The 24927-nt window shown below is 41.4% G+C and overlaps 1 protein-coding gene across 2 annotated transcripts in view; it reads right to left on the reverse strand.

The window, feature by feature from the left end:
• The window catches only part of NALCN (sodium leak channel, non-selective), a 303888-nt gene that overhangs the window by 55529 nt on the left and 223432 nt on the right, over positions 1 to 24927 (reverse strand). For both annotated transcript variants that reach the window (XM_082701489.1, XM_082701488.1), the window contains exon 18: positions 8486 to 8559. In XM_082701489.1, the coding sequence (XP_082557615.1) occupies positions 8486 to 8559 (74 nt within the window). The remainder of the gene's footprint in view (positions 1 to 8485; positions 8560 to 24927) is intronic.

Genomic DNA, 24927 nt, shown 5'->3' on the forward strand with positions numbered 1-24927 from the left:
GATCCTGTCCCGCTCTCAATCGCTCTTCCTCCCGCCCAAGTCAATCAGGCTCGTCTTTACCAACGCCCGAGACCGTGCCCTCATGTCTCCTTGGCTGGTGGTTCTTGCAACGTGCTGGTGGTGTCAGCCCGTTGGGCGAGGTCTCCTGATTCCGGGATAGGACCATTTCTCCCCCTGGCCCATTTGAGCAGAAAGAAGGATGTCCCAGTTGAACTTCAGGCATTTCAGAGACCCTGTGGGTCTCCATGCCCGGGACGTTCAGCTGGCTGTCGGAGATGCCGACCGTGGCTGATGAATCTGTGTTATTACTTTGGGAGTCTCTCCATGAAAGGATCTGGTAATACCTTATGTGGGCAAGACTAGCCCAGTGGCGGAGCCAGGATGCTAACCCAGACTGGCTACTGAACCGCTAAGTGCCCCACGCACGCTGCTCATTTACTCCTCTGAGACTGTTTCCAGCGCCCCCTGCAAGGTGCAGAGACTGGGGCTTTGCGCGGACTTAACCACTACTCAGAGGATTCAAAGCCAAGCATGGTTGACTGCAGACCCTTCCTCTTCCCATTTCTACCATACTGACCCAGCACATTCCATAGGACTCTGGACCTGAACAGGAACGGAGGGGATTTTGGTAGGTCACTGTCAAGAAAGCCACACAGTTTCAGTCTGGACGTGAGCTTTCTTGAGCTGGTTTATCCAACAGGGTCTGGGGTTCAGGTTGCCACAAGCCTCCAGCAAAAGATCTTCCATGAAGGCACTTCTTTTACCCCCAGATAACTCAAGGCTGGCTCCCCTCTACCCCAGGAAGTTTTATGGAGGGAAAGGGAAGAGACTGGAGAGAGCTGTGGTTCTAAAGACTGAGGCCGCCCCAGACAGCAAGGATGATAAATTGAAAAGAGCCCCCCCCTCCCTTGAGGGATGTGGTTCCACCACAGGGGCCACTGCCTGGGAAGGAGGGTGTGCTGAAGCAGGTGTAGTGGGGTCTCAATTTGGGTTCCTAATTTCCCCTTGACCTGGCAATTTCTGATGATGCATAACCTGTCTGGGTACCCTGGGAAGCAACCACGAGTGTCGGAAACACAACGGGCTCAGTGGTTGTCAATACAGTGGATTAGAACAAGGGATCCTCTACAGTGTAAATGTGCAGAGTCAGAGGGAATTTGTGGATTTTGGAGTTAGACCAGGGTTGGACTCCTGGCTCCCCTGACTCGCAGGCAGGATGACTTTAGGCAAGTCGCCTGAGCTTCCTGAGCCTTAATTTCTCCCTCTCTAACACAGAGCTAATACTCCTTGTCTTTCAGGGTTTGCTGTGAGGCCCCGGTGAGCCAGCAGTTCTGAAGGAAGCCAGCGTTGAGCACGCCGTCAGTTTCCAGGAAATGGGGCAATGGAGCTGCGTAAGTTGTTGGGGACACAAAAATACGGCTATTTAGGAAATCAGGTTATAGTTGATATTGATGTGATACCCCAGATCATTTCTGGTGTGGGTTCTTGGGAGAAAGTACTTACCTAAGACTCGGTTTTGTCATGCATAACATGGGGGTAATAACAGCGTTTTCCTGCATAGCTGTGTTGTATAGACTGACGGAGACAACACGCCCAAGACCTTAGTATCATGTCTTTACAAATACTCATCATTCACTCTTTCCCCATCTCCCTTTCCCTACTTCTCTCCATCTTCATGTCGGAAAGGCATCTGCATGGCATAATGGATATAAGTTGAAGGTAGAAAACACTTTATGAAACATTTCAGGTAGATGATTTTAACTATTAAAGTCACTCAGGCAGGGTACCAGGACTATGCTCTGTATGAATATTCTTGTCACAGTTGTGGTCAGGGATCTAGAGGTATTACTGAAGTTCCCCTCACCTGACTAGAGTCATAAATATGTTCTCATGGCAAACAAGAGCTCCTTGAGGAAATAATCTGTGTGTCCGGTATCTTAGAAAAATGCCAGGCCCACAGAAAATGCTAGAGTGAGTCCTTTCTTTTCAGGAAGAAAATCCAGCTGATGTCATTTAAAAATCTGTATCTTAATAAATAAATATGTTCTGTTTTATTTATATGTAAGTAGTCTTTACATTATATTTCTAGTCAATGAAAATGATTCTCTTAGAGAGAAACCAACCCTTCCATGTCATTAATTATATTTAATGTTTTTGTAGTAAGTAGCATTCAACTAGCAGTTATTCCTTAGACTTTATTTTTTTAATAAATATTTTCTTTATTTGAGGGCAAGCACAGAGGGAGAGGGAGAGGGAGAAGCAGGCTCCCCTCTGAGCAGGGAGCCCAACGTGGGGCTCGATCCCAGAACCCTGAGATCATGAGCTGAGCTGAAGGCAGATGTTTAACCGACTGAGCCACCCAGGTGCCCCACGACTATTCCTTAGACTTTAAAAAATTATTAATACCAGTGTGTGGCAAGGGAAATTTTGTCATAGATCCAAATATCAGAATGCAAATACCATACTAGGCCAATCACTCAAAAAGGCTATAAAGATACTTCCTAACCGGGGAGGTACTGATAGCCAAGGACAGAATTTTCTCAAGTCATGTAAAATGCTTGATTATTTTTGACATTTCGCCGTGCATTCGGCCTAGCAGGAACGGCCACGCATTTGTGCTCCATTTCAGGGCTCTGAGGGGAGAGAACTCAGCCGAGGCAGCGAGGCTGTGGAAGGGCCCAGCCACTTGTTTCGATTTCTCCTGATGAAGTGAAAAGGTCACTGCCTTCCGGAGGAAGCTTCCTGTAGTGGAGCTGACCTGTACAGGCGAAGTCAAAACGAGGGTGAATTGAATAGGGACCCGGATTTTACAGTTTGGGTGGTGGAACATCCCTCTTTCTTACAGTCCTCTCCAGACCCGTCATGGAAAAAACCACACGGATGCCCGTTTGCATCCCGTGAGCCCCCCACGGACAAGCCCGTGACGGCATCCTCGAGTTCTGTCAGAAAGCCCCACTTCTGTTTCTGTCCGAGAGTTCCCAGATCTGTGGAGAAGTTCACTTCCATGTCTCTGAGCATGGATTCATTTTAAGAAGATTCTCCATGATCAAATCAGAGATGATTATGTGCAAAAGTCATTGGTGACTCCAGTGACTGAAACACCTCCGACTCTCGGCCCCTTTCTCTCTGACTTTCCCCTTTGTTGGCTCGAATTTCCCCTTCATAGGAAAGGCACAGAGCATACACTTTTCTGGAATAATGTGGATCCTGTTTCAAATGGAAATGCGGCTCCCCTGAGCACTGAGACTCCGGGCAGCCCCGCAGCTTAATTATCAGGCCTGAGAACTCAGGCCTCTCCATCACCAGGACTGCGCTATTCATTCCAGGAAATTCCTACCCAAGAATTTAAGGCTGTGAACCAATAAGTAATTTAGCTTCAGGAAATTTCTGGAAATCCATTCATCTGAATTATAGACTCACGGACCAGCCCCTGCCTCTAGATAATTTATCACTCAACTGGTCAAACCAATCACCTAAAAATAGTTGATACTCAGGCCAAGAGGCTGCCCAGCTTGGTCCATCAATCCTAATCACTTTTTTTTAAATGCTGTTTCTAAAAATCTTCCAATTTACTTTCAAAGGTAATGCACGGAGATGGTTAACAATTCAGAAGACGAGTAGAATGGTTTTCTGGCGTGAAGATGGCAGCGTAAAGGAACGGAAGGGGAAAGCAGAGGAGCAAACTCTGCGGGGACAAGTGACAGCTGAACCGTGGCGTCCGAGCAGGTGGAAAGAACACTGGGGGGCACAGCGAGGCCAAGGGATGGCCCCTCTACTGGGCCCCCGGCCCTGGGATGCCCCCCCCCCCCAGAACAGTAAGGGTTACCCGTCCGGAACAAGTACGTGCTACCTGTGTATCCTGGAGAGTCCTAAACTCTTTTTTTTTTTTTTTTTTAAATTGAGGTATAATTGACAACTAACACGTGCTAGCTTCAGTTATACCGCGTAATGATTCGATGTTTGTATATAATGGGAAATGATCTAAACTCTCACCTGAAGAATTTTGCCCGATCTCAATCACTAAAAGCACTTCAACCCAAACCCCAAACCTTGCACATACCTACTCCTGACCTATCCCTTGTGAGACATTACTGAGAGACCTCAGGTGGTGGTCTCCCTTACTATAATAAGTATTGAATTTCACTCTTAGTCAACAGACTGTTCAGGAAGCCAGCTGGGGCAGTCTACACTGCACAGCAGGTAAGTGAGTTGCTGAAGGTTAGAGAGGAGCAGAGCCAGATGCTGGTCCAGGCCTTCTGACACCACGTCCAGTAGCTTACGTGAGAACGAGGGGGGCCCTGACCATCACCTCCTCCAATCTTTAAATTCTCAGAAAACTGGGGACTTAAATAATTTACCTATTTACACAGCCAGGTCTCTAGAGACCCTAGATCAGGGATTTGTTTTATATTATTATATTATTTCCTCTAAATATTTGTTATTTTTAAAAAGTTATTTCTAAGACAGATATTTCATGATGTCCTCCTCACATCCCACTGGATTTAAAGTTTATGGGACTTCCTTCCATCTGCACCCACATCAGGATACACGCCCACCTGGGACACATTTGCTCAGAAGATTCAGCCGAGGTCGTCTTTCTCTAACGAGACCTTCCTAGAATGCCCTCCTGCCTCCCTGGGGAGGACCCCTTTGCTGGAGCTAAGGACAGTAAGGCTATGAAAAGACAAAACTCTGGAAAATCATGAGAGACAGTGCACTCAAACAAGTTTCTGCTGGACTTCCTTTCTTCCACAACAAGGCAGATCCGGTCTTCATCCACGAAGGCACAAAAACTGCGCCTCCTTGTCTCTTTCTTTCAGAGTCTCCCTTTTAAAACATAGATGGTCATGGGAGAGGCCATTTCCCCCCAGCTTCACGGAAGGATAACTGGCAAATAACGTGTAAATATAAGGTATACAACACGATTTGAAGTGTATCTATCCTTTTTTAAAGATTAATTTTGTTTAGTTTTTAGAGAGAGAGAGAGAGAGAGCACACACAAGATAGAGGGGTCAGGGTGGGGAGCACCTCAAGCAGACTCCCTGCAGAGCACAGAGCCTGATGTGGGTCTCGATCTCATGACCCTGAGATCATGACCCAAGCCGAAACCAAGAGTTGAACGCTTAACCGACAGAGCCACCCAGCTGCCCCCGATGTGTGTATATATTGTGAAATGATCACCATGATGATGATAATGAACACATTTATCATTTTCCATAATTATGATTTTTTTTTGTGTGTGTGTGGCGAGAACATTTACAATCCACTCTCTTCGCAAGTTTCCGGTATGCGACACAGTACTTGCTAACTAAAGTCACGAGATACACATTAGGTCCCCGAATTTATTCAGCTTAAAACTGGAAATATGTACCCTTTGATCACCATCTAGCCATCTGCCCCACACCCCACGGTCTGGCAATCCCCAATCTACTCTGTTTCTATGAGTTTGGCTTTTTTAGATTCCACATGTAATGGACATCATACAGCATCTTTCTAATTCTGACTTACCCAGGGACACTGTAGTTGAAGAAACAAAGAGAAAGTTCTGATCTAAGGAAGGAGAGACTCCCCAGGGAGTGAGAATACCCCGAAAGAATGGTAGAAACCTCTCCTTTTTCCCTGTGTTGTGTAGGGCTATTTGCCCTGAGATGACTGTAAATGTTCTCCTTTTCTTTCTTTTAAATTCTCTTATCCCTTCTTCTTTCCTCCGCTTTTAGTTCTTGTTGCTCCTTGGAAAACAGCAGAGAAGAATGTCCAGGGACCCACAGACATGGACCTGATCTATTCTTGACCTTCTTATGTATGGGTTACATGATAATGCGGGTATGATATTATTATTGTATTATTAATGCTACTGCTATATTATGAGTGAAAAAAGATAAGCATGCCCAAAGAAACTATCAGTTTGACATCTTGTCCTTAATTCTTGCAGACACTAACGTAGCACCAATAGGGAAGCCATTTTCACAGGAGAAAAGAGCTAAATGGCTTTTCTAAAGATTAAATTTGTATTCTTAAAAAAAAAAATTTAATTTTTTTTTCCTAATTGTAGCCTCTTATTTCCTGAGATTGCCTGGGTAACAGCTGCAGCACCCCAGGGAGATGCCTCTCATTTGGTGGTGTTCTGGGCTGTCAAAAAATGTTGACGGCTCTGGGTATCCCTGAAACTACACAATTATTGGGCAAGTCTGAAGGCGTCCCTGTTCTCTGATGGTCTTAAAAATTTGGCTCAGGTACACCCACAAATTTTCTCTCTTTCTCTCTTTTTAAAAAATGTTCTGTTTTTAAAACCACGGCTGTACATTTAAAAACCAACAGCTGAATTTCGCCCTCACAATGTTAGTTAGCAGCAAAGGATGTGACTGTTGGCATTATCGGATCTGCGCTTCAATATGACTCCGAGAAAACACTGGAGAGAGAGTCTTGTCCATCTAATGCATTCACGTTTATGACTTCGGGCACCAGAAGTCAGTCTTCAGGGTCAAGCTGATGAGTCAAATCTGTGAGAAAAAGTCTGACTTTGTTTTTCAAACCCTGTAACACATTAACACAAGCCCTTGAGACACCCGTGTTGTTCCCTACGGCCTATCCGTGAGGTAGATGAATTCTTGGAGAGAGGTTTCCCAAAAACTTGTCACCTGGATAGACAGTAAGACAATAAGGGTCCCCCTTCTGGAGCAAGTCGTGTGGGAAGAGTCTCCGTGTTTGTCAGCCCTGATCAGTACGCACCACAGTTTCACTTTCCTTGTGCGTGGAGGACGAGAGCCTCACCTTTCTTTTGTAAACTAGGAGAAGGGGGCTAAGAAAGAGATGGCGGGAAAGGAAAACTGGAAGACCAAACTTCAGAAAGAGTTCATCGGGAATCGAAGTTCTAGAAGTCGCTTCCTCTAACGATTCTTGTCTGCCTGGGCTCTGAAAGTCTCTGCACCCCCCCAGGGCAGCAGTTATCCTGGGGAGGTGAGCAATGTCATTTTGGTTCTGAATGTGGCAGGCAGACTCTGAACACGGGCCAGAGTATTACACTTCCCTCATGCATCGTTGTGGATTTGAGGCTGAACTCTCTGCCCTGTGGGTGCGTCTGCGAGGCTGGACCTGCACACGGGCTGTTTTGTGTGAACAGGGCAGGGGGTCTTCAAGACACTAAACATTGATGCTGCCGGGAATCTGTCTACTATAGTAGTTGCAGCTTGATAAAGACCCTGAGGTACCACACAGTGTTCAAGGCTGCCCCCATGACGTTATCTGATGGCGACCGGTTGAGCCCGTTGGAAGAAACTGAAATGGGAACACAGGGTGTTACGCATTTGCTGAGAAGTTTTCCTTTCTCTCTTTCAACCAGACCTCTTCCGTTCATCTTCTCGTATTTTGTGGTGACAATATACAAGCCCCAGAAATGGTTATTCTCTTCTCACAGAGGATATGTGTACTCGTGTCTATGTGTGCAAGGTCAGCCAATAAAAGAATGAATACACAAAATACTGTCTTTCCTGGTCAGAATCATTTTTGGCATACGCATTTCGGGTACTGTTGTAAACGCAAAATAGTTTCTCAAGGCATAGGTATTAGCCTTATTCCCTCATTACAGTTTTCCAGATTATAGAGTTACACTGGCAAAAGCTTGGATGACTATTCCTGGAAGAGACAGAGTAAAATAGAAGTAGAGTAGGATAAAAGAGTCTATCCCCTTCCCCTTGGCCCAAGTTGGAGGAGGCGTCCCAGTATTAATTCATCCATATAAATTCATGTATAAATTCAGTCCCAGTATAAATTCATGGTGAATACCTTGCCAGCCATTCTCCTTCCAGCCCCCCCCATATTTAGTTGTATGATTAAACATTTCCAGGTAATAAGTCTGCCAATAAATTACATTCCAAATGCTCATGCATTTTTACAGCGATCACATTACTTCATATTATGACACAGTCTTCTAAAATACTCTTAAGTGGTTAGCTTGATGTTTCTTTTGGATGGTTTATCCAGACAGGTTTAAGAAAGTAGCATTAAAATTACATGTTTTTATAAGCATGTTAAAATGGATATGCTCTCGATTCTTACAGATTTTAAATACATTTATTCTTAATAGATTAATAAGTCATTGTTACTTCTAAAAAGCTCACAGTCTTATCATTTTCCCCTTAGTTTGTGATTTGTCCTTCAGATATCAGAGAAGACATAAAACATGCAAGAATAAATGTAAGTAATTTTCATTTTTTGTAAATGTTTATACTTACAATTTATGTGTTAGTGCATGAAAAAAAAGAGAAATGCACAACTGAGCTAATAAAATGTTACTATTCTAGGAAATATATTAATGTTGTGTTTGACATTATTTATTATTTATAAGTATACAGTTACCTAAATCTACTTTCTAGCGGAAAGTGTATGTCGATACTCAGAAAATTAGCTTATTAAAAAGAAAGAGCTCTTCTTTGTTTAACATAATCCCACTTGTGTTTAAATATGTATCAATGTTTAATGGTGTTACCTTAAGATTTTAGTGACTGCAGTCTCCTTTTCTAGAAGATTCCTTGCCCTGATGCTGAAAACAGACTTGCGAAGCTGAAAAATTACAAGTGTGACTTTAGTTTTGGCATGTAAAGGGATAATATGCTGACAAATCATTAGATACATAAAATAGCTAACACTATTAAAACATTGAACATAATTTTTTTTCCACTAAAGCATATTATACGATTGATTCTATTACTTATTTATTCATTTAGAGAGCGAGCACAAGCGGGGGGGGGCAGGAGAGGGAGAGAGGCTTTCAAGCAAACTCCACGCTGGGTGTGGAGCCCAATGCAGGGCTCAGTCTCAAGACCCCAAGATCACATCAGAGCCAAAACCAAGAGTCAGATGCTCAACTGACTGTGCCACCCAGCTGCTCAGATTCCATCATTTAATTGTATCTTCTGTTTTTACTTTTATGTAGGCAGAAATGCAAACAAGCTTGTGGGGCCACACGTCACAGCTATAACATCTTAATCTGAATAGGCTTTTCAGTGTCCAGGGAATTTAACATTAAGACAAAGATCAGCTTCTTTCTTGCCACTGTTCAATAAAATGTTCTCTAAGCCACTTTACACCTGCTCAGGTTCTTGGCCTGGGACCCGATACTAATCGGAATGATGAGTTCAAAGAGTTGTTTTGCCTACAGGCATGGAGACCAAGGAGATGAGCTTTCAAGGTTGTTTCCTAGTTGGTGATGATGAAATTATTCCAGGGAAAAGCACTAAGAAAAACAAAGTCCTGGAGGCCACCTACAAACCAGAAGATTCTCCAAACCCAGCCCTGTCCTTCTTGATGGTTGCGGGATCAGAGGGGTGACAGATGTACCGAGAACCAAAGTGGACAGGAACAGGACAGAGAAAGAACAGGAAAACATGCCATCCTAAGAAAATTCATAGTAACAAACAACTAGAAAGTGTAACTCCAGGGGTCGGACCAAAGGTAATCCTTGGACAGCAACCCGGTCATCTTGATCACTAGATTAGGTTAGATTTACTAAGCACTTAGTATATTATGGGTTAGCCAGGAATCAGAATTCTGGCTTACCAGAATGAAAAGCCTAGTTACAAAGGCAGGACTATGATGCATGATGCTACCAGTAAAAAGTAGACAGTAAAGTGCTAGATGATATGTCCAGTAGAAAAGATGAGAAGGCTATAGGACTATACGCATGTCTGAAATAGTCAGCAAAGACGTATTGAAGGAATAGAAGTTGCACTGACTTGAAAAATGATTTTGAAGTCTTCCCTAGCAAAGGGGGGGGGGTATGGGCCAAGAACAGTAGTTGGAAATGCATGCATGGGGCAAAGTAATCTGGGGCAGACTATTTGCGTAAGTGCTGAGCTACGGGGAGGAAACAGTGTAAGGCATACTGTGTTTCCAACAGATTTGAGGGAGGAAAAAATAAGCAGGAGATAGAACCATTCTGCATTCAGTAGAAACACACCATCCACTTTCTTTTGAACAAGTTAGTGACTTCAGGTGCAAAGTCACAGAGCTCCAATCTACAAACAAACAAGCCTATATAAAGAAGTTGGCAGTACTGCCAACCTCTGTGTCTACCTGGCCACGGCTGGAGAGGAAGCGGTGGGCGTAAACTGGTTTTTTTTTTTTTTTTTTTTGTGACTGGTTTTCTCAGTCACACCTGACAACCTACGAACACCACAACCAACAATATAATTTTCATATTTCACAGCAGATCTGCCATTAAGGGGAGGATCATTGGACCCATTGGCCATTACCCTCATATGAGGAAAGATGGCACCCTCATATTTTCTCAAAAATGAAAAACTGGGTTGGTTTCATTATTCACCAGAACTCTTGGAAGAATAAATTCATGTGCAGACAAGGAGCTAAGAGGGAATGGCATTTTCCAGAAATTACATTTTCAGTGTAGTGCAAGAAAGGCTGTTTACCATGATGTACTGTGAAACTTTCTTCCATCTCCTCCCCTCCCCTGAGGAGGTGACTTTGGGCATGGATTTAACCTCCTGGAGCTCACAGCCTATCTCCCAAGGGATGTTATTTAAAGTCATTTTCAGAGACCAAAGATTCAGCAGAAGGACCCCATCATGGTTGCATTTTTGCCTTTTGATACCTAAGCACACACGTAATCACAGGAAAAGCCCGGGTCACGGGGGCCCCACGAGAGCAGGTTCTAGGAGAGGACTGGACCCCACTACTCTTATTTCATCTCTGAAGGACACTGACAAGCCTTAGTCATCTTTCCCTTGGTGTAAGGTGCGCGGTGTGAGGTGAAGGTCTGAATTCAGTCACTTATCTCCTGTCCAGTAACTGAAGAGCGGACACTAAAGGCAGTGTACTTCATGTTAGAAAAACCTCTGCATAAACTGCAAATAAATGAATAATATTTATTATATTGATTCCAAAGTTATTATTTCTGGGCTGCCTACAACTGCCTAGGAAGGGCTGCTGGCTCTCTTTTGTTCAAAACTTGAACTGGCTCAAATAAAATACACTATGAACCTGTACGAGGAAGTCCTTGAGAACTGTTTCTGTAACAGCAGAAGTGGCCAAAGAATAAATACTGTAATAGAAAAACTTCAGATACAGCCTCAAGATTGACTGACCGATTGATTTTTTTAAAGGAAGTGCTGTACCCAATATGGGACTCGAACTCAGGACCCCCAGGTCAAGCTCCAGTTTTAGAATGTCTATCTATCTATATATCTATGCACATTTGATAGCCTGGACATGTATTTAGACAGTTATATATTTTATTTGTTCTTTTTTTTTTTTTTCCTAGTAAATAAAGAAGGCCTATACTGATTATCTACTATCCCTTCAGTGTTTTTTCTGAGGTAAAGCTTTGCACATTTCTGCAAAGGACAAGGTCTGCTCATCCCAAGTCCTTAGAGCTACGCTGCTCTGCAGTGCCCTCTTCTGGCTCCAAGGGATACTGACAGTCACCTGAAGTGATCAAAACAAGGAATACAGAAATCAATTTTGGGATAAGTAATTTTAGATCTCAACTTTTCAATTACAGCTATGGAAGGTGTCAGTAATGGTTTCTTCTGTATATAAACATGTCAGACACGTGGGACTTAAAAGGAGGGGTATGGGTGACGTCCCAGGGAGTTTGCATTGAAAAAAAAAAAAAAAAAGACTAGTTGAAAAAGCCTTTTTGGTGGTTTTCTTTAGTTTCTAAACCTAATACATCCAATTCCAGAAGACAGCCATTCTCTGGATGAATTAATGATAAAAAAATAAATGTAAATGTTTAAGCAATACAGAGAAGTTTTTTTTTTTTTGTCTTAAAATTTTAATTTAAAAAATGTTTCTAGAACGATGCACTTTAACGCGAAATTCAGGAGGTTCAAATTTGCCGCTCTTTGTGGTTGAATAACTTGGAGCTGAAGGACCCAGCAATAGTAGATCTCACTGATTTTCTGGCAATTTCTTTAGCATCTTTTAATCCATAGGTACTCCCTTTCCCCCTCATTGTTGAAGGACCTGGACCATGTGACCTGAAGTTTCCGGGAATCTGGATTTTCCCCAGTGCACACTCCTGGCATAGTTCACATATTCCTCTGTCTTCTGGACTTCCTGCCGATTGACAGCTGGGCCCAGAGTCTCATCAGGCTCACACGTGATTGCTCTGGCAAGTGCACAGGTGGTGGCATAGCCTTTCATCACAAGGCAAGTGATGTCCGGTTGTTCCTCTTTTTGTGATGTTAAAAGTACTGATGTTTGTTGTCTAGATCATGGATTCATTCAGTGAATAAAATTGCCACTTCTTTCTCATTCATTAGTTGGAATACTTGCATAATAAAAGCCTTCCTTTCATGTACTATTTGGTTACTCTGCAGTACAATTCATGTGGAAAAGGTAGGGTACATGTTGACTCTTGACCTTTACTTACTCATTTTTATTTAGTTAATCGATTTTCTATTGTCCTGTGAAGTCACCCAATTAGTAATTTAAAAACGTCATTATGAACTCAAAGATTTAAATAGATTTGGTTTCAGTCCATTACAGTCATTACCCTCATGTTAGGTCACAGTATCCCAACTGCTCATTGGGAGTTTTTTCAAGGTGGCCTATGGGTTTTTTTTTTTTTTTTTTGCCTCGACTCTAGTAGTCTTTGCCCAAGTTTCCTCATTGTCTGCTATGGCAAGATATCCCAAGCTCGTCTTCTATATGCTTTGTATTCCATATGAACAATTTTCTCCCAAAAGCTCTGGTTTATTTGTTGAGAAATTGGGTTTCAAGAACATAATTTAGATAGCAGGGATATTGCTACTGAGTTGGTCACTGTTTTGAGACCTGTGCCTGAGTTTATTCTGGTATTTTCAATTTAAATCAGGACTTCTGTATGACATCTATATGACATCTGTGTCTCTTCTGTATCTATATCCTCCCCCAACCCCACATTAAGGCTCTTGATTTTCAAGTACACAGAAGATGACACACATTAGACTATCTGATAATAACTTATTTTTATTTCTCATCTCATGGATAGTAGTCTTAGAATTACACCACCTATTCTGACATAATATAGTTAATGGATATTTAAAAAGTATTTCAATATAGTCTTCTCATTTTCCTCTTATTTCTACACTTGCACTATACTCATGCTGGCAGAGCAAACAGCTATTACATATTTTTCTCTTCATTTTAATCCTCATGTAGTCATAGTTAGTCATCCACTGTTTAAGAATGTTTACCACCTGCTCTTATGTCAAGGTCATAGAGTCATTTTTGGAACTCACTGTGGTTGTCCGAAGCATGCATTCTCATAGTTTCCTAGGGAAAGGCTCAGAGGAACAACATTACTTACATGTACGTTATTTATATTCCTACATCTTAATAGAAGTTGTTTTTCTTTTTTCCCTTTAAACTTGAGTGTCCATTTTCCTGGATATGAAAAAAACCTGTCCACATATTCTCTCTCTGGGTATCCTATAGATGTGACTCCAACTTCTCCTGACATAAAACATTCTTGTGAAGAAGTCTAATGGCAACCTAATGCTCCTTCCTTTACACATCATTTGTTCATTTTGAGCTGGGTACCTATTTGTTTTACACTCTTCTTCTTCTTCTTCTTCTTATTATTTGGTTTCAAGTTTTTATTTAAATTCCAGTTAACATACAACATAATATTGGTTTTTAGGAGTAGAAATTCTGCTTTTGATGAATCCCTATTCATCATTTACACATAACACCCAGTGCTCAACACAAGTGCCTTCCTGAATACCCGTCACCCATTTAACCCATCCCCCAGCAGCCCTCAGTTTGTTCTCTATACCTAAAAGTTATACCTTTTTCAATATATATGTAATAAAACATATACAATTTATCTATGGAATAAAACATACACATACATATGTGTATTTATATATATATAATGTATAAATACATATATGTATATTTAAGGTCCTATAATTTGTCTGGAATATATCCTATTTTTGGCCATTCGTGATTAATATTTCAATTACATGGTGTGTCCTTTCAGTGTGTAGCTTCAAATCTTATATTTCAGAGAATTTTGATGCTTGTTCTATGCTTTTGCTCTGGTTTTCTTCTTCCAGGACCCCTATAATGTAGATGTTGGACCTTCTTTGAATTTCTTCCATTTGTCATTTCCTTTCAAATCATTTTCATCTCTTTCTTCATTTCTCTTTGATTTCTTAAAATTGTCTCTTCTTCACTTTCTAGTTTTCTTTAGGCATCATCTGATGTATGGGATCACTTTATGTTCCTTCCAGTCAGTCTTCATTGTTTTATTTATACAGTTGGCCCTTGAACAATGCAGGGGTTAGGAGCACTGACACCCCACTTAGTTGAAAGTATGCATATAGCTTTTGACCCCCACCCCCCAGAAAAACTTAACTTCTAATAGCCTACTATTGACAGGATGCGTTACTGATAACATAGCCAATTAACACATATTTTGTATGCCATATATATTCTACCCTGAATTCTTACAACAAAGTAAGGTAGAGGAAGGAAAATGTTACTAAGAAAATCATAAGGAAAATATATTTATAGTACTGTATTGCATATGAGTGGATGCACACAGTACAAAGTCATGTGTTCAAGAGTCGGCTAGACTTCTTTCCTGAGTTCTAGCACCTTACGTGGAATTTCTTACTTTTACTGCTATTCTAGTCTTACAGAATCGGTATGTCTTTTCACTCATTTTGCCATAGTATGCTACAAATTGAGCCATTTGTGGGTATGTCTTTTTGGTAAATTTTCAGTCTTTATCGGGACAGTATTCTGGTCCTTACTCTTTTTTCCTTACAACTTTTGCAGGGAATTTCACTTTGATAAATTTCTGTTGCTCATTTTTATGCACAATTCGTTTTCCTGAGCTGTTTAGTATTTCCTCTTAGCTTCAGAGCTGTTTCTTCTGTTGTTTTGACATCATGATCCATATGGCAGCCTTCTTTCTGAGATTTCCTGGCTCTGTTATGGACAACAGGAGCCATCAATTTGATCTGGATCTATTTTTTCCTTCATCACTCTTGTCGCTGGCCTATTCAGTTTTGTTTCCACTCCTGGATGGAGATAGGCAGGTGTTTTCCTGGTCTCAAAGACATTACAGGCCCTGTAATTCATCTTGGCTTTCTTCCAACAGGGGCCCATACCATGTTTTATATCCCCAAATTCATATGTTGAAACTCTAGACCCCCCCAAATGAAGATATTAGGAGTTGGAGCTTCCTGCAGGTAATCAGGTTTAAAGGAGGCCATGAGGCTATAGCCCCCATGATGGCATTTGTGCCCTCATAAGAAGAGGAAGAGACCAGAGTCTGTCTTCTTTCTACCACAGGAACAGACGATGTGAAGGCAGCCATCTATGAACCAAGAAGAGGAGCCAGATACCAAATCTGCAGGCGCCTCAATCTGAGACCTTCCAGCCTCAGATCTCTGAGAGATAAATTCTTATGTTTAAGTCACCCAGCCTGTGATATTTGTTTATAGCAACCCCAACAGGCTAAGTCACCAGGCAAATCATGTGGTTATTGCTTTGTCTGCACCTGCTTTTTGACTTGTGGTTTGTGAATTATGTAATTTTGTTGTGAATGTTGCCTATGGATTTTGTTTTTTATCTAGGTATTCTGTTTATTTTCATCTGGGAATTCAAGGAGATTAAAAAATTATGCCAATGCCTCTGTCATCATCCCAGAAGACTCCTTGATTATTTTTTTGTTGAATTTTTATCTACCATTTTTTAAAAAGATTTTATTTATTTATCTGACAGAGAGAAGAACACAAGTAGGCAGAGAGGCAGACAGAGCGAGAGGGGGAAGCACGCTCCCCGCTGAGCAGAGAGCCCGATGTGGGCCTCAATCTAAGGACCCTGAGATCATGACTTGAGCGGAAGGCAGAGACTCAACCCACTGAGCCACCCAGGCACTCTGATTTCTCATTTTTATTTGTCCTTTCAAAGAACAAAATTTTAGCTTTACTGTTATCATTTATTGCTTTTTTCCTTCTGTTTGATTAATATCTACATATATATATATATATATATATATATATTTCTGCTGTCTTCATGTTTTCTTGGTTAGTCTTTTTATAAACTCTTGAGTTAAATATTTGGATGACTGTCAGCCTTTATTCCTTTACTAAATATGCATGCAGAGCTATAATTTTCCCTTTAAACATGCCTTTAGCTGCTTCTCACAGTTTTGAGCTATATGGTGTTCATTAGTTTTCAGTTCTAGAAACTTTTTATTTCCATGTAGTTTCTTCTATGCTCCCTAAATTATTAAGAAGTGATTTTTAAATTTTGAAATGTGTTGTTGTTCTTGTGGTTGTTATTTAGTTTCTAATTTTATTACAGTTTGGTCAAAAAATGTCTTCTCTAGGATACTGATTTTGTTTATGTTTAGAATTCTTTTGTGTTCATAAGTGGCCGTGTCTTGTAAATCGTTTATATGTCCCTCAATCTGAATGTGTTTTTCTTTAGTCGTTGAATGAAGGCTGGTCAACTGTGTATTACAAATCTTCTAAATCCTTATTAATTTTCCTGGCTCTTTGGTCATGTGCTGAGGTATTATATACATAATTTAAACTGAGTTTTCAAATTAATCCTTAGACGTAGGTACTATTATAACTTTTTTACAAGTGAAAAGTCTGACGTTCATAGGAATTATGCTGTTTTGGTCCTCCAAATTGAAAACTGAAGAATTACAATTAGAAGTCTCGATTGTACAGAGGCAGTGTTCAAATCTTGTTGCTAAACACAATGTTTATGTAAAATGTACTAAGCTCAACAGTATAAAATTTTTTTTCTCCCAAACTATACTGTGATACAATGTTGTTTGCTTGACTTGAAAGATTTGGTTTCTACATAAAACTTCCTCTTAACCCAAATCCTAATGCAAAAGCTTAACTGGCCATATTTCTCCTTTGTTCTATACATGTATACCTGATTTTCAGAAAAATGACCCTGAAAATTAAAGGTGATCAATAACTTTTCTAAACTATTAATGCTAGTATGGTAAGAGTATTTATATTTTATGTCTACCGATTTCTTGAAATCTGGGATCCATAACCACTTTCAATTAAGCAGATTATTAATTCAATTTATTCATCAGTCTGCAAGTCAGCCTAGAGCTATCAGGGAATAAATACTAGCTTCCTTTGGGACGCTGCAGTGCTAGTCTGAAGAGCCAGAGTTTCACTCCGATAACCTCCTTCAAAATGAAGGCTTTAGTATATAGTTGAGGCAGAAAACCATAAATATTCTGAGTATTTGACTAACTTTTTCTGATTTGGAGTTGTTAACAATATATTTCCATTGGTAACTGAGAAAAAGTTTGAGAGCCATATTTTTCTTTTTGAAAATATTAACAGGTTGATAATAAATGGAAACACATTTATAAAAACATATGGCCACAAAGCACAAAACCATGGTCCAATGAACAGGGCTTGATGAATGTCAGTTCTGCTAGAAAAGAGTAGTGTAATTATTGTAATTAGCTGCTTTATTGAATAAGTCTCCCACATAAAATGTCATAATTGGAAATAAGCAATTACTTAAAATTACATAGGTTGAAGGTGGTAGGTATGTCATTCAAGTGTATTTTAATTTTTCATGCACCTGTGAACCAAAGACTAATCCCTAAGTGCATATGACAGATCATGTGTATAACAGAATGTTTCTATAAAATAAACTTTTTATAAAATCGACATTATGCTTGGAAAGAAAGAATTTTAAAAGGTGATTAGCGTAGGTGGCAACAAAATTAAAATGGTCATGTTACAATGTACACAAAGGTGAATATCATTATAATAGCATGTTTTGAAGCTTTGAAATATGTCTTAGAATGTGAGTTTTGTGGAAAGGCAGTTTTAGATGATGGGTTGAGATCTTTGATCTTGTTGTTTCAGCATTACAAATTCTGAACCCTGAAAAAACACCAGGCATAAAAGTTAAAAAATCTATAATAGGTACACACACACACACGCACACACGTGCGCAAACACACACACACACACACACACAGTCTTCATTTGGACTCCAGGGTAACTTACACATGTTGGTCATTGCTCTGTGTGTAAAACATCTTTTTATTTTTCTGTGAATTTCACTAGATCATAACCTTCATACAAAAAGGATGGTATATTCCTTGTCCATTACATGGTCTTCCACTGTCCAGTCCTGCCTGTGATTTGTTTTTGAAATGTATTTAAAGAGAAAATACATTGCTTAATATTAAAGATGACTCTTCTCTGTTCTACATTTTTTTTTTCTTATGGAGTGAATCCTTGAAATAACAAATGCGAATTAGGTAAAAATTACAGAGGAGGACTATTCATTTTGAAAGGCATCAGTTCACTCAATAGATAGGAAAGCCTGGTGAAACTTGAGACTAAATGATTGGAAACTTAACTGGCTTGACCTCTTTATGCTTGAATTGCATGGCAATGCTTTTGCTGCTAAAGCTTGGGGCACTGGAGATTCAGCCAAATCTCCAACAACTTACACGCCAGCTAGCCTAGTATACTGATACCAAGGATGCAAAAGGTGAGGGAGAAGCTGTGTATTCACAGACAGATATGCTACCTATCCAGTGCTCACCAGTGAGAAGCTGTAACATACTCTCTAATATATACCTAGCATAGAATTTCCTGGTTACAGCTCATGTAAACAGAAAGACAAAGACTGAAAACCTGCACAGATTTAAAAAAAAAAAAAAAAAAAAAAAGATGAGTGGATTTATGATTCTGGGAGAAAGTGCCTGATGCTTTTAACCATGTAGCTATTTGAGAATTTAAAATCCAAGGCACTCAGATAATATGAGGGAGCTGTGCTTGCTCTCCAAATATGATTCAATTGTATTTGGACTTCAGATTCAAACAAGAACACCAACACCAGCGAAACTGGATCACACTGGGACTGGCAATACGCTTAATGGAAAGTAACACTTAGGGGTCCAATTGGATTCCAGAAAGAAGAACTTTGAAATAGTAGAGCAACATGTAAATTTCAAAGATAGGATTAGCTGCGGACTCAGAGCTCTGACACCTGTTTTGAAAACAGCCCCAAGACTTGTGGTTAAAAGCCTTCCCCATTATCTATAGAAGATGCTCAATCCTAAAATGCATTAACTTTTGACCTTCAGTGGACGGACACTTAAGGAAATGCAAGCAGATCACTGATAATCCCAAACCCAAAGTGACTGCTCAACAAAATATGCAGATTCCTCTTCTCACGTTGATTGAAAGCAGCAGAACGTGTTTATTACCCAACCCCTGGACATGGTTCGCATATGAAGGCCCTCAAGAAATACACATCAAACGGAAAAACCTGCAGTTGAACTCAGTTGCATTTGGATCTGAGCTCAAAAACATCCTGCAAAGATCAATAAAAATGGCTGAGAAAAAGTTTTCTTTTATATTTTGTATTTTTTTGTTTCCGTTTTTGGGAGTGAATCAATTATCCAGGAATATATTTTTAAGCTAAAGAGAGAAGTATGGAGGATTTTCACAGTGGGGCTGACGAACCCTGCTTCTTCCCTCCCCCGGACCACACTGTTTGTAACTCCCCGGTGAGGTGGTGGTGCCATGTCGTCTCCCACTCTCCGCCTAGAGATGCGTCTTGAATGGCACTGCAGAGATGCTAAGCTATTATTTTAGAAAATTCTTTCAGAAGAGTGAAAGCCCTAAAGATGAAAATAGGCTGTTCTCCCTCTCTTTTTTCGGTGAGTAAACTATCCTGGAAATTATAGATCAGTAACTTACTATGTACAGAGTTACTGGAACAACTCATCAAACGCTCTCTAATCACACAGAAGAATACAAAACACTATCTGGCAATCAACAAGGCTTTGTAAAGAGTAAATCTTTCCGGAGCAATTTAATTTACTTCTTGAGAGTCTAAGTCACTATAGAGGCGGTGGGGGTATTCACTGAAATATCACACACAAAAAACAAACAACAACAACAACAACAAAAAGCCAGATTCATGAACAATGAAGAAAACAAATGGGCAATTAATATACCATGCTTAACTAGACCATTACAGCCAAAGCTTAACTTGTGTAAGTGAAAGTCCTTGTCTTGATGGATGAAAGTAAATCTATTTGCTTATGAATTCATGGTATGATTTAGCATCAGTAACCTTTCTTATCTGGTAGTAGAGGCACATGACATATGCTTTGTCAGTGCAATGCTAGGCATTTAACATACATTATTTAATCCTTGTAACAAACCCCCCAAATAAGAATTTTCTCTACTTTATAGACGAGGATCGGAACCTGCATCACTTATCACTGTGGTCACAGTCGCTCTTCCGTTCTGCTTCTCACGACCAACCCTTCCCTATGCCCACGCACCTACCGCGTCCTGCTCTTTCCTGCTGCTTCCGTCTCCGCTTGGCGCACCCTCCTCCTGCGCGCTCAAGCTTCCTGCTCCTGTGAGGGGGTTCGGGGGGTCCTGTCTCAGGTTCCTGCAACACTTTCCACTTCCATGCATTCACACATGTTTCTTCCCATTCGACTGAACACTTCTCAAGGGCACAGCTCACAGCTCATGCAGTGCTGAACTCCCGTGGCCCCGAAGAGTGAATAACAGGTGTTCCCTAACCGTTTGCTGAAGGACTAAGTGAGCGTGAAGACTTAGGGAGATGACAAGGGTTAAGAAAACGTAGTATTACTTGGATCGCTTTCCTCATTTTGTACATGGGTCAGCTGCTCAGGGTGAAGGCTTCCTATGGAAATCGCTACGTGCTTAGCAGTGGGGAGGCAGGTAGGAGAGAGGACAGACATGGCCCTGTTGTCAGGGAAACATTCCCTGTTCTTTATCACGTGGCTTCCGAAACTGCACGAGGAAGACACTGTGAGGTTCTGCCCCCGACATGGCAGGGCAGAAAGGCGGGGGAGCTCAGCTCCAGGACGGTGAGAGTCGCCGTATCGGACCACGGAGGGAGCGGGAAACCCTGCCCTCGCGGACGTGACTCACTTGGAGGACAGAGTGGGCCGCTCCCATTACCAGGTTACTGGAAAGGCAAGGTCACGTCTCAGTTTACTAGAAGTCCTCTACTTAAGAAACCCAGAGTTCAACTGCAATAATAGGGACCAAAAAAAAAAAAAAGTAGAAAACCATTGCCTTTTGCTTGAAAACTAGAAAAACTCCTCTCCAGAGATGTGGGTGACCCTTTAATCAGGAGGAGAGGAACCCCCTGGCTGGTGCCGCAGGTGGAGAAGCGGGGGGAGAGAGGATGGGGGAATGAGCCTTGGGAATGCCCGTTTCTCTGGAATCGCAGAGGGAAAGCACTGTTTCCTGCCCTTTCCCTTTAGGATCTGCAGTAATAACAGAAAGATTTTATGGTTTTGCTTGCTTGTTCCATACGCGGAGAAGGACAGGTGTTCTAAACAGCATGATAAAGGTAATCAGAACCGTTTTGAACCACACGGTCTGTAAAGCGAGGCTTTCACGGAGCTACTCAGGGTTGTTCAAAGCCAGGGACAGACTGAGAGAAGACCCCACCCCTTACTCAACAACATGCCCGCCTTTTGTGGTCAGGTGTTTGTTTCGTTTTATCCCTTTACTCAGCATCTTCAGGTTCCTGGGCCCTCAGTGTTCTCCAGGGCAATGGGAAAAGTGGCTCCCTCTAGTCTAGTGGGGCTCAGAAGTTCCTCCTGACAGGTAAGCGTGAAGGGTGATGCTTTCTCTCGGTGTTCCTCTTGTTCACGTCATGGGAATCACTGATAGGCCAGCCCCTATTTACTTCTTATTTCTTACTACTCTTTGAGGAAAAACAGCTTCAGTTCGTGTTGTACGGTGCTGGGGGAATTTCTTCAGACCGAGTGAGAAGCCTTGCGATCCCCTGGACACGGCCTGGCACTTCCGAAGGCAGCTGGGGCTGTCACAGAAATGGCCGAGTGCTCACGGACAAATAGCTTATCAGAGGAGCTAAGAGAGGTGTGGTCTCTGTTCAGGATTTTTGTCGTGTGTTTCTGTAATTTTATGTGGCTTTAGGGTTTCTTAAGACAAACAAAAAAGGCTTGGCATATTTAAAAATTCAAAACACCAGCGTGCTCCCTCTTCTATTTCTGTCCCCCGTATGTATCCTCATGTTGAGATTCGTTACGTTGGTTGTCTGTTTTGGGTGTTCCTGGCGGATGGCCCTCAACAAAGACAAGAGGTTCCAAGTGTTTATGAGGAATGGCAGGAGCTGATGGCAGCTGAGGCTGGAAACCCTGGGAACTTGAAAGGAGTGAAGGTGACTTTCCCGGAGGCCTAAATAGAGCCAGAGCTTTGAGAAGGAAGGGTAGCATGGAACAAATCTTGCTGCTGCCGCCACACCAGGGTAGGTGCTCCTGAGATGAAAAGAAAATATGTTCTCTACACCTCACCTTCCCAACTGGAGGATGGACCCAGAGAATGATGCTCATGGCGGGGGGGGGGGTGTTAAATGACATTAGCCCAACTGTAGGTTACCTATCAGGGGCCAACAAGGCTTGCATGGGATGAAGGCCAACCTAACCGTCACTGGTCATGTTCCTCATGTAAGATCACATATGGTATGTTGGAATCAGCCAACCTTATAGTTTGGGGACTGCCTGGGGTCTTCAGAAAATTCTAGTCTCCTTTAAGATGCTGAGTGACGTGGCGACCACCAAGGAGCCGTGCCTTTGCTAGTTCTTTAGATTTTAGGAGATTAGAAGAAAGCCTCATTTGTAAGATTACAGAATAAAACTATAACTGTTATCTTCCTTTGGGTTGGTTAAAAAGAACTGTCAAATGAGAAGGTAAGAAGAAGCCACAAAAATATAAGGACATTAAGGCAATCAGAAATGGTATTTGCAATTCTCTGTGACCTAACCCAGGGATCCCTGGGGCAGGGATGGTAGCAGTCACCCAGATGGGTGCACAGAATGTGCCAGAGTCTCCTCGGACCACCCTCTAACCACCTCCACACCTGCCAACAACTTTTTTATCTTCTTCCTCACCAATTTCAAAACACTCTATTCAGGAAGTGTGAGAAACATCACATTTGCTTTCAGACAGAGAATAAACTTTTGTGGGTTAATTTCAATTTTTTGTTTCCAGTGGGATAATGTTCTTAGTGATTTAAAAGAGCAGGTGGGGAATTTATGCCAACTTTGGGCATAACTACTACCAGCTCTTGGTACTCTCTGGAGATAGCAGGTCAGAACCACAGCCCAGGCTGGGGGTTCATTCCACAACTCTGGCCTAAAGTCTGCTTCTGGAATAAATTTTAAAATTAAACAATCTGTGTTCTAGTATGAAATATGCAATTTCAGGCTGATTAGCTGAAACCAGGCCATCATCCTCCTACCCGATTATCCACCAACACGAGCGCTTTTACATCCATGCTCTGTAAGTAGTACTGGATGAAATATAACTGCGGACAAGAAATGTGACACGTTTACTAATTTTTTTTTTTAAAAAACACTTTAAGTCTTTAAGGAGGATCTTGAGTTCATGTTCACACATTTCATGATTTCCCACTCGAAATTTAAAAGCAAAGGATGCTGTCAGTTGAGATCAATTTAGTGGCTTGGGAGATTAAGTAGAACAATTATTTCAAAAATACAGAAGAAAAACAGAGAGATGGCAGCCATAAAGGACAAGGTAAGAGAAAAAAAGGAGCAGATGGAAAAGTAATCATTGAACAAGTAATCAATGAAAAATTTCCTGACAATATCTCAGTCTACAAACTGAAAAGACTCCCCAGTATGGCAGCTCTGGTGAGAAAAGACATACAAAATATATCCTGGTAAGGTTTCTGAACTCCCAGGATATGTAGAAAGTCTTAAAAGCTTCCTCAAACCAGAAAAACCTACCAACCAACCAACCACCAAAGAAAAACCTAATTACCTTCAAATGAAAAAAAAAAAAAAAAAACATCGGCAGCTTGTCCTCTGCAATATTGGAATAGAGAGAGAAGTCACATCTGTAGGTGACTGAAGAAAATCAATAAATGGAAACCTTGAACAAGAAGAGACATACTACAGGGAAGTCATCATCATCACAGCTGAGAACAAAATCAGAGAACCTCAGCAGAGGGCCAGACGCTATGGAGGGGGTAAGAGAAAAGAAGCGGAGGAGAAAGGCACAGGTGGGAGGAAAGCCTAATCCTGGGGGGTGGGGGTGGGGGAACAGAGAATCTTAAAGGATGAAGGAGCTGGTGTTTGATCATAAGCAACAGAAAAAGGGCAGCCACAATTCAAAGGAATAAAAAAATAAACTAAGACTTCCGAAGTAAAACACTTGCAAGTGAATTAGATGCTTTGGTGAACTCAAATGTTCAAGACCTTTTACAAAATGTGTTACTGATCTTTTCTTTTCTTTCTTTTCCTTCTTTTCTTTTCTCTCTTCTTTTTTATTTTCTTTTCTTTCTTTCTTTATTTCCTTCCTTCCCTCTTTTTTTTTTTTTTTTTTTTTTTTTTTATGGGGAGAGAGTGAGTGAGTGGGAGGGCGGGCAGATGAAGAGGGAGAGACTCTTAGGCAGGCTCCACGGCCAGTGCAGACCCTGACATGGGGCTCCACCTCACCTCCTCTGAAACCAAGAGTCAGATGCTTCACCCACTGAGTCACCCCGGCACCACAATCTCTCGTTTTCTAACTGTGGAATCTGAGGGAAAAAATTCCCTATCCACTCTTCAATGATCAAGAGATAAATCACAACATGAACAAGCTAACATACGTAGCGATAATTCCTGCCACACACTAAGCATGCAGAAGTTATTTTGACTGATTTCAGAGAAACTTGCTCTGGTTTTTTCCCCCTGAGACAGTAACTGGAATAAATAGGGTCTCTTGCAACAGGCAGCCTACAGGCCACTGTTAAACCTGGGCTGACCGTTAGTCATCAGTCTTCTGCATGTGAGGAAATGCGGGGTTGGGGAGGCTCTCTACCTCTCAAAGTCACAGGGCTGCTATCTGGCACAGCACAAAAGCTGATGTGGAC

Source organism: Mustela nivalis (genome assembly GCF_964662115.1).
Source record: "Mustela nivalis genome assembly, chromosome: 15".
Lineage (NCBI taxonomy): Eukaryota > Metazoa > Chordata > Mammalia > Carnivora > Mustelidae > Mustela > Mustela nivalis.